Source organism: Theobroma cacao, chromosome 3 (assembly GCF_000208745.1).
Source record: "Theobroma cacao cultivar B97-61/B2 chromosome 3, Criollo_cocoa_genome_V2, whole genome shotgun sequence".
Classification (NCBI taxonomy): Eukaryota; Viridiplantae; Streptophyta; class Magnoliopsida; order Malvales; family Malvaceae; genus Theobroma; species Theobroma cacao.
In genome coordinates, this window is record NC_030852.1 from 11393201 (window position 1) to 11403846 (window position 10646).

At 38.1% G+C, this 10646-nt stretch overlaps 1 protein-coding gene across 1 annotated transcript; it reads right to left on the bottom strand.

Moving 5' to 3' along the window:
* Nucleotides 1315-5468, bottom strand: LOC18507117. The gene is made up of 9 exons (XM_018117029.1): nt 5322-5468; nt 4278-4869; nt 3846-3989; nt 3645-3746; nt 3431-3551; nt 2752-3322; nt 2618-2646; nt 2008-2440; nt 1315-1839 (listed from the first exon to the last, which is right to left on the bottom strand). Exons 1-9 carry the CDS (start codon nt 5466-5468, stop codon nt 1315-1317), a joined length of 2664 nt encoding a protein of 887 aa, XP_017972518.1.

Here is a 10646-nt window from a genome sequence, read left to right on the forward strand (position 1 = left end):
GATATTTGTTAAATCTTTACCCAACTCCAACTTCCTCTAATGGTCCAAATGGGGCGGTGGGGCTTCGTTGGAACTTATCATCACATTAGCATCATAATTAACTCAATCACATAACCATAATTTTAAAAGCTATCTCCTAAATCATATTCCACTAGTTATTCCTAGCTAGCTTCCAACTACCATCAAGTGGCTATTTATTTGCACTATTTTAATCACACCAAAATGAATAAACTGCCTCAACTACAAAACACTCATAAATCTAACTATTAATCATTCTCAACAACTAAAAATATCAACTCAATTTTAAATTCTCACCTTGCTAGATTTGCAATTGAATATCTCCTCAAGAATTCCCAAACTATTATAAAAGGTCTTTTTTTCTCTCTCTAAAACCCTAGTTAGTGAGAGAAAGTATTGATCTAAGACATTTTAGGGGTTTTAAGGTGAAAAAGTGAAAGAGCATAAGAGGTTCTAGAAAAAAAATGCACAAAAGCATGAAAATGAAGGCTAACTTGAGAGTTTTATGGAAGCTTAAAGAGTGCTCCCATGGAAGGTGAAGAAATGTGGGATGAAAGGAAGAAGAAAAAGATGAAGTGCTGAAAATCTGAGCAAGGTGCTGGAGAATGAAGATATTTATAGTTAAAACTTATCTAATTGTTCATCAAATTATAATAATGCCCTTAGCAATGCCACTTGTCTTCCTTTTTTTCTTATGAAATCTTTTACTCTTTTAACACATGGAAAAGGTCCAAAATCCTCTAAAAGAGGTCCCTTAAGTAGCCCCCAAAAGTCCTAGCTTTAAAAACCCCAAAATCTTGTTATTTGTGGAATTTACAGTGAGGGTCACGGCTCTCAATTTCCAGCGCCGCGGTGCTCAAACATTCTGTCAATTTTTGTTCTTCTAGCATAGTCCTTTCACTTTGATAAAGATTTTGACCACATTCCCGGTAGAACTGGGAAAAGTGGCAAACATCAAAGTTGTAACCATGCCTCTTAGCTTTCTAATGGTCCAAAAATCATGTCATTTGAATATCTGTATTTGGGAGATATACTTGAAAAACTGAAATATATGCAAACAAGACTATTGTTCATTATGCACCTTTCTTCACCAATTCAAATTATTTTTGATCCTACTCCTATAACGACATAAAATAATTATAAGTAATGTAAAACTAGCATCATTAGCTCAAATTAAACCTTTAAATATAAGTTCCACCTCGAGTTACGCATCTATGAAGGTCGAGGTTTCACATTCGCCCCCACTAAAAGAAATTCGATCCCCGAATTTAAATCGAACTATAAGGTAGCATACCTCTACATATTAAAGAGGTGTGGATACTTTTTCCGCATCTCTTCCTTGGTTTCCCATGTTACCTCTTCGGTAGTGTGGTTTCGCCATAACACCTTCACTAAGGCTATCTCCTTTGAACGAAGCTTTTTGACTTCTCTATCAAGGATAGCTACCGGTTGCTCCTCATAGGTCAGATCATTGTTTAGCTGGATGGTTTCATACCATATTACATGTGATGGATTCGAGTTGTACTTCCTAAGCTTTGACACATGAAACGCGAGGTGAATATTCGAAAGGTCTGGCAGTAATGGCAAACGATATGCCACTACTCTAACCCTTTCTAAGATCTCGAATGGTCCTATATATCGAGGGCTCAACTTTCCCTTCTTGGCAAACCTCATTATTCCATTCATTGGTGAGACCTTTAAAAAGACATGATCTCCCACTTGAAATTCCAAGTCCCTCCGTCTATTATCAGTATAGGACTTTTGTCTACTTTGTGCTGTTAACATCCTTTGACGAATCATGCATATTTTCTCGGTGGCATCCTACACCAACTCAGGCCCCAAAAGTTTCCTTTCTCCCACTTCTAGCCATCCAATAGGTGACCTGCACCTCCTTCCATATAATGCTTCAAATGGTGCCATTTGGATGCTAGTTTGGAAACTGTTGTTGTAGGTAAACTCCACTAAGGGTAAATATCAATCCCACCTGACCCCAAGGTCTATTACACAGGCCCTTAACATATCCTCCAATATTTTTCTCCTCAATCCATCACTATCAGGCACATATAGTCTAGTTCCATATCTCATCACTCCATCTGTGCCTTTAGTAAACATCTTTCCTTTCCTTCTTTGAAGGTCCTCTAAGGCTTTAGCTAGAAACTCATCTTTGCTTTGTGCTTCTCTAATCCGATCCATTAAGATAAGCTTCACTTTAATGTGTGCTAGCAATGCACTTGCCTCCAAAACTTCCAAGTGCACACCCATGTCTCCCAAGCTATGCACCTCCCTAATCAAGAATCTCCTATTTGTGGAGATATGTGCCAAGCTCCCCATCGATTTTTGACTCAAGGCATCTGCCACTACATTTGTCTTACCCGGATGATAGAGAATAGTACAATCATAATCCTTTGGCAATTCCATCCACCTACATTGTCTCAAGTTAAGATCCCTCTGCTGAAATATATACTTCAGGCTTTTGTGGTCCATATATATCTCACAAGTTTCACCATACAAATAATGTCTCTAAATTTTTAAGGCAAACACGATTGCTGCCATCTCCAAATCGTGTGTGGGGTAATTCTGCTCATGCCTTTTAAGTTACCTAGATGCATATGCAATCACCTTCCCATGCTGCATTAATACACACCCTAAACCAATTCACAATGCATCATAGAATACCATATAACCCCCGGTGCCTTATGGTAGGCTTAATACTGGAGCTGTGGTGAGACATGCCTTAAGCTTCTCAAAGTTATTCTCACAAGCATCTAACCACTCAAACTTTGTATCCTTACGTGTCAGCTTAGTTAGAGGGGCTACTATTTTGGAGAAGTCCTTCATAAAACGACTATAATAGCCAGCCAAACCCAAAAAGCTTCTAATCTCCGTAACTAAGGTCGGCCTTGGCCACTTCTCCACTGCCTCAACTTTCTTTGGATCAACTTGTACCCCATCCTTGGATACCACATGTCCTAAAAATGCAACGCTTTCAAGCCAAAACTCACACTTGGAGAACTTGGTATACAGTCGATGTTCTTTCAAAGTTTGGAGCACTATCTTAAGATGTTGCTCGTGCTTTTCTCGACTCTTCGAGTAGATCAAGATGTCATTAATAAACACCACCACAAACTTATACCAATAAGGCTTGAACACCCGGTTCATCAAATCCATAAAGGCCGCAGGGGCGTTCGTAAGCCCAAATGACGTCACCAAGAACTCATAATGCCTATATCTTGTTCGAAATGCGGTCTTGGGTATATCTTCATTTTGGATTCTCAATTGATGGTACCCAGATCGCAGATCTATTCTAAAGAAACATTGTGCTCTTTGTAGTTGATCAAATAAATCATCTATTCTTGGAAGTGGATACTTATTCTTCACCGTCACTTTATTAAGCTATTGGTAGTCAATGCACAGCCTAAGTGACTCATTTTTCTTCTTTACAAATAACACCGGTGCTCCCCATGGGGAGACATTAGGACGGATGAAGCTTTTATCCAACAAATCTTCCAACTGATCATTAAGCTCTTTAAGCTCTGCAGGTGTCGTTCTATATGGGGGTATGGATATAGGTCTAGTGTAAGGAATCAAATCTATACAAAATTCAATTTCCCGCTCGGGAGGCAAACCTGGTAGTTCCTCAAGAAATACATCCTTGAACTCATTCAGCACCGACACTTGGCTTATATCTCCAACCTTCGCTTGAGTATCCCTTACCACAGCCAAGTAACCTAAACAACCCTATCTTAATAACTTTTTAGTAGACATGACCAATATCAAATTAGTTGGAGCATTACTCTTATCCCCCTAAATACTAAATGAGGGCTCACCGGGAAAATCAAATTTCACCAATTTATGAAAACAATCCACACTGGCATGGTAGGGTGCCAGCCAATCCATTCCCAAAATCACGTCAAAGTCTAAGGTGTCTAACACCACTAGATTCACCAAAGTGTCCTTGTCCTTGACTCGAACTACACAAGACTCATTCCCATTCAGCCATAAATACCTCCTTTAAAAGAGTAGACACTATAAATTGTTCCTCTCTCCTAGCACGATCTTTACCCAAACGAGATGCAAAACATGGAGAAATGAAAAAATGGGTAGCACTAGGATCAAATAGTACTCGAGCATCCATATTGCAAACGGAAAGAGTACTTGAGACCATTGCATTGGATGTCTGGGTCTCTTGTGGTGTTAAAGCAAACACCCTTGCTTGACCCTACTAATGGAACTCTGATGTCTAAACCTAAAAGGCCTACCTTGAGAGGAAGTACCAGCACCTATACCTCTGGATCTGGTAGCCTCCTGATTAGACGAGGTAGTGACTGAAGGAGCAGATGAAACTGGCTGGGTGGAACCACAAGCGATACCTTGCGATTGATGAGCCATTGGGAAATTCCTCCTAATATGTCCAGGCTGACCGCATAAGAAACAAACTCCGGTAGCATGGAGGCATCTTCCTTTATGCCATCCCCCACAAGTATAACAAGGGTGGATAACTTGACTACCTTGTCTAGAATCTTGCTGCCTTTCAGCACTGAAGGTTTTCTGTCCCTCCCCAATACTAGCACCAAGCAAGTCACTCCCCCTTTGGGGTAATCGTGAGTCCCTTTGTGGACCCTGAAGGCTAGAAGATGACATCCCACTGCTAATAACCCTCCATCTTGGTCCTTTTTGCTCTATCCCTCTAGCCCTACTCTCACTAGTCCTCATCTCAATGCGTTGAGCACAATCCACTGCTGCAGAATCTCGGGATGCAACAGCCCTAACTAATGGCTCCACTAACCCATCCACAAACCTCTGAATCTTTATATCTTCAGTAGAAACGAGATAGGGAGCATACCGGGCCAGCTACGCGGATTTGATGTCATACTCTAACACCGTCATACTCGAAGTTGGTACCAAAGTCTCAAACTCTTTAGCTCTAGCATTACGTACACTGAGTGGTAAAAATAGATCTAGAAAGGCTGTACTGAACTAACTCCAAGTCAACTGTGCTGCATCCGTTGGTCTACCTCTACATAGAGAACTATACCACTATTGCACCACATCCTCTAATCGGAAGGCGCTAGCTTGACTAACTAGACATTGGAACATTCCAAGGCTTTACAAATCTTCTCCATCTTATCTAAGAAAACCTAGGGTTTCTCTGATGCATCAGACCCTGAAAATGATGGATGCTTAAGCTTGAGAAAATTAGGAAGAGAAATATCTAGATGTCCCCTCTCAACCTCATGATGTTGGCGATCGACCTGTCTTTGGGAGCTAAAGGATTCTTGTACTGTAGGTCTCCCCTCTACTACCCTCTGTATATCCTCCATACGAGTCGCCATCATTTCTACAACCCGGTTGACTCCTTGTAGGCCTGCTGCCAAATTCTCAATGGTAATACCCCCAGTTGGTTGTCTATCTACATCACCCGAAGACTGTCCTTCCTCTCGCCTACTCATAGGTGTATCCGGCCTCACTGTCCTATGGCCCTACCACGTCTACCTCGCCCCCTAAGGGTAGATGCCCATGGCCTATCTACCATCTCAGTAGGAGCATTTTGCTCCTCCATCTGTCTTGAGGAGGCTTGTGTCTTAGGCGGCATTCTTACCTAGACAAGAGCAAACACTTGTTATTAAACAAATTTTTCTATAATCATATATATATAGGAAAAGGGTGGTTTCTGAGATAGGGAATTTATGCGGTCCCTTGGTTGTAAAATGTGCCACGGTTCACACTTCACAACTAAAGTTTCCACATAAAGACCCGACACTCTGCTGGATGAACAAAAAGAAAGTCCTAGGATCTAAACAACCTAGGGCTCTGATACCAACATTGTCACGACTAAATCCCAACCATGACCGACGCAAGGGCTCAATGGACATAGCCCACTAAGCCCAAACAAGCCTATTAATATGACCTGTTCATCGTTCCATCAAAGTTGCTAAATCACATTTCATAACTTCAAATTAAAATAATACTAAACATTGCCAACTCGTAGTGGCATTGCCAATCAAAGATACATGTATTATCTAAACATACGTCTTAATAATTTACATTGGGTCTGTCTATACACAACAAAAAGAGTACTCGACTTCCAGCGAAAAGACTTGAAGAAATGTACAGCTACTAAATGTCGAGACACCTACCAAAGGTCGAATATACGAAGACACCCCGACCTAGTTACCAACTGCCTCTTGATCAGGAAACATGAAATTGAAAATGGTGAGTATAAACCCAGTGACTGAATAAGGAAGGGAACAAGCAATATAATAAGGAAAAGTTTGAAATCATAATGCACTTATTTGAAAATGATGCACTTTAGCTTAAGTCCTTAATAAAACCCTTAATTGAACCCTTGGTTGATAAATCATGTGATGATAGAAAATTCATATTCAACATGAAATTGGAGAAGTGGAAAATATGGCAAAAACCAGCCAAGTGATAAGCGGCACAGAAAGTTTCATTCTCGCTGCAACGAGAAACAAAGCAACAAGAAAGACTTCTTTTCATCCCAATTAAACCATTTCACTGTAATGCAAATCAATTTCGAATACTGAAAAAAATGCTCAAGGTTCAGCAAGCAGGATTCCCCATACATTATAGTCACACATGTGCAAACATATATGTATATATATACATATATCCATCACCATGCACACTCTCCCATCATCATCAGCTCATGGCTGGGTCAGCATCGGCTTATGCGCACTCCTACTCGCACATAGCCAAGTCATCATCGGCGTATGCGCACTCCTACTCGCACATAGCCGGGTCCACATCAACATACGAAAGAAACACCCTATGCATATTATACATATAATCATATTGTGATAACACATAAAACATTTATATAGCACATTTTCACAAGATAAAAACACTTCACCAAAGGCTAGTTCCCAAGGTACATTTTTAAAGAAAAGTTGGATAAAATCTTTCAAATGTTTGTACAATTACCTTCATATTCCCAAAACAAATTTTGAAATGCAAGTCCACTCACCTGTCTTTGTTGATTCTTAAAGTAGCTCCAAATTCCACTAATGCCCCGAATGGTGATATAAGGTTTCGGTGGAACCTATCACACATTAGCATCATAATTATCTCAATCACCTGACCGTAATTCTAAAAGCTATCCTTTAAATCATGTTCCACTAGTTATTCCTAACTTGCTTCCAACTACCATCAAGTGGCTAATTATTTGCACTATTATAATCACCCCAAAATGAATAAACTACCTCAACTACAAAACACTCATAAATCTAACTATTAATCATTCTCAACAACTAAAATATCAACTCAATTTAAATTCTCATCTTGCTAGATTTGCAATTGAATATCTCCTCAAGAATTCCCAAACTATTATAGAAGGTCTTTCTTTCTTTCTCTAAAACCCTAGTTAGTGAGAGAAAGTATTGATCTAAGACATTTCAAGGGTTTTAAGGTGAAAGAGTGAAAGAGCATAAGAGGTTCTATAAAAAAAATGCACAAAAGCATGAAAATGAAGGCTAACTTGAGAGGGTTATGGAAGCTTGAAGAGTGCTCCCATGGAAGGTGAAGAAATATGGGATGAGAGGAAGAAAAAGAAGATGAAGTGCTAGAAATCTAAGGAAGGTGCTGGAGAATGAAGATATTTATAGTTAAAACTTATCCAATTGTTCATGAAATTACAATAATGCCCTTAGCAATGCCACTTGTCCTCTTTTTATTCTTGTGAAATCTTTTACTCTTTTAACACTAGGAAAAGGTCCAAAATCCTCTAAAAGAGGTCCCTTAAGTAGCCCCCAAAAGTCCTAGCTTCAAAAACCCCAAAATCTTATTATTTATGAAATTTACAGTGCGGGCTGCGGCTCTCAATTTCCAGCGCTGCGGCATTCAAACATTCTGCCAATTTCTGTTCTTCTAGTGCAATCCTTTCTCTTCGATAAAGATTTTGACTACCTTTCCGGTAGAACTGGGAAAAGTGGTTAACATCAAAGTTGTAGCCCTACCTCTTAGCTTTCTAATGGTAAAAAATAATGTCATTTGGATATCTGTAATGGGAGATATATTTGAAAAACCAAAACATATACAAACAGGGCTACTGTTCATTATGCACCTTTCTTCACCAATTAAAATTATTTTTGATCCTACTCCTATAATGACATAAAATAATTATAAGTAATGTAAAACTAGCATCATTAGCTCAAATTAAACCTTTAAACATAAGTTCCACCTCAAGTTACGCATCTATGAAGGTCAAGGTTTCACATTGGTGCAATGTTTACTCTTATTGACCTCCATATTTGTTTTTGTAGATAGATCATTAGCTTTATGGAGACTTATGAAACTTATTTTATAATCTCCTAATCACCTTGGCCAAGGATTTGATTAAGCTAATGTTAACTAAGAACTAATGAGATATTTCCCCTTGAATCACTTGGGTTGATGATTCTTATCTTAATTACTTATTTGCCCTCATATGCTTCATACTATACCTAAAAACATCATGTTTTAGCATCCTTGGTTAAGAACTCGTAAAGATGAAATCAAAGCATGGTACTCCACTTACAAGACAACTTGGTGTCTCAAGAATAGGGAGTAGTTAGACAGCTAATACATGAAAAGTGCTGCATAGACACTAGAGTGAGGTACCAAATGCATTCTTCATGGCGAGTCATGTTTAATGAACTCGCTATCCCATGGCAAACACCCACATGCTAGTTTCAAGTATCTTTATACTTCAACCTATGAGAGCGGTAGCTTCTTTCACAAGTAAGGAACATAACATGTGTTGATCTTTACGCATTATTGATGCCTTGTCTCAATAATACAATGATTAGGAACTTTTAAGAACATTGCTTGGATGCATAAGGACCTCATAATTGTATACCAATATAATTTCTTTGCAAGGCATATATAGTTCCATGGGCTTTATCTACGTAAGTACAAAAAGTTATTAAATCACAAACTTATGGATAAAGAACTACCTTAATGCTGTTATGAATAACAAAATGTCATACATGAATATCTCAAAATTGTAATTCACATACAACCATAGATTGGCTTGTAAGGCTCATAGTAACAACGTGGCCCTTTTTAATGAAACTTTCAAGTTGAGCCATATAAATGCGCTCTTCAAGGTTTAAAAATGCAGTCTTAACATCCATTTACCATATCTCATAATCAAGATGTGTAGTAATGGATAAAAGGATCTTGATGGATTTAAGCATAGCAATTGGCTAGAAGGTTTCTTTATAGTTAATCCATTCTTTCTAAGTAAAACCTAGCCCTAAAGGTCTCCACCTTCCCAGTAGTTCCTCTTTTTCTCTTGTAAATCCATTTGCATCCTATGGGCTTTATTCCTTCAGGTTGATCTACTAGAGTCCAAAGTTTGTTGGAATCGATGGAGTCCAACTCAGATTTCATTGCCTTATGTCATTACTCAGCATCAACATCATTAATAGCTTTCTTATAAGAAATAAGATTAGATTCATGTTCATCTGAGAGTGCAATCATGTTTTCTAGAAGATCTATGTATCTTTCTAATTGTCTAACAACCCTCCCACTACATCGAGGCACCATTATTTGATGTTGAAGTTGTGTTTCTGTATGCATAATGATAATATATAAAACCTTTTGAATTATATTATTAGTTCGATGGTCATTCACCTTTTTGTAATAAATTAACCAACTGTGGACTGTGAGAATTTACTACCAAGCAAACTGGGACCTTCCCACTTAACTATGTTACCCAGTATCTTCATACTTAACATGGTTAAGTAGCACCTTTATTTGGTCTTGGAAATTTACTAACAGAGCTACTGTAGGCAGGTTTATAGTAAATTCATGTAGAGTGTAATAAGTATTGTTTCATTCTTTTAAGCTCCTTACTTAGTGAGCCTTTATGGGAGGTCTCAGTTCATAATCCACCTAAAAGGACTTTTCCTTTTGGAGACCCAATCTGTCATGATCTCAATTCATTCTCGCCTATATGTAGTGGCATGTTTCCTATGCTAATGGGCCAACAATGGAGACCATGGACTGTTGGATTACTAACGTCTTTTCCCACTCAATATTTTTATACTTAGGGTTTTTAGTGACATTATACTTGATTTTTTAAATATATATTTAGAATATCCTAAGTCAAATTATGGGCTTGGTTATGTTTTCAAGTAAACGCTTTTGTATGTAACTAAGTCCATATTACTATGTTGTCCATATGCGTTTTAATTTCCTATATTCATTATGTATCTCATAGCATAAAACTCTTTTAAACTAAAATACATAACGTATTCATGGCAATCCTTAAAAGGTTGGCACCTATTCTAGATGACATGTTATCGAACAATATCTCATATCATTCATCCTCAAATATCTATATAAATAAATATAAAATATAAGCCACATTAATGTCCATCTTAGAAAACTTAAAATTATAACTTGTAAAATAAAAGATCTTTAATCTTTCTTGCTTCCATAGCTTGTCTCCTTGTTCTAAAATGGTACTCTTTAGAGTTTTATGGCTATCTCTAAATCCCAAATTTTTAATTTTAATTTTTAAACCAATTTGATTTTATTTTATTAGGGCACTTCCAATTAGTGTGATGTGCATAGCCCAGCAACGCATGCGGTCTGCTGGTGTGCAAGAAGCCTACGCAGAG

Bases quoted from the DNA above. Each gene is read 5' to 3' on its own strand.
- LOC18507117 (XM_018117029.1), bottom strand. From the start codon at position 5,468: ATGAGTAGGCGAGAGGAAGGACAGTCTTCGGGTGATGTAGATAGACAA. The intron at 4,870-5,321 runs GTAGTAGAGGGG...AAATCCGCGTAG, and splicing joins GTATGGAGGATATACAGAGG to CTGGCCCGGTATGCTCCCTA. The intron at 3,747-3,845 runs GTGAGCCCTCAT...AGGGTTGTTTAG, and splicing joins GGTGAAATTTGATTTTCCCG to GTTACTTGGCTGTGGTAAGG.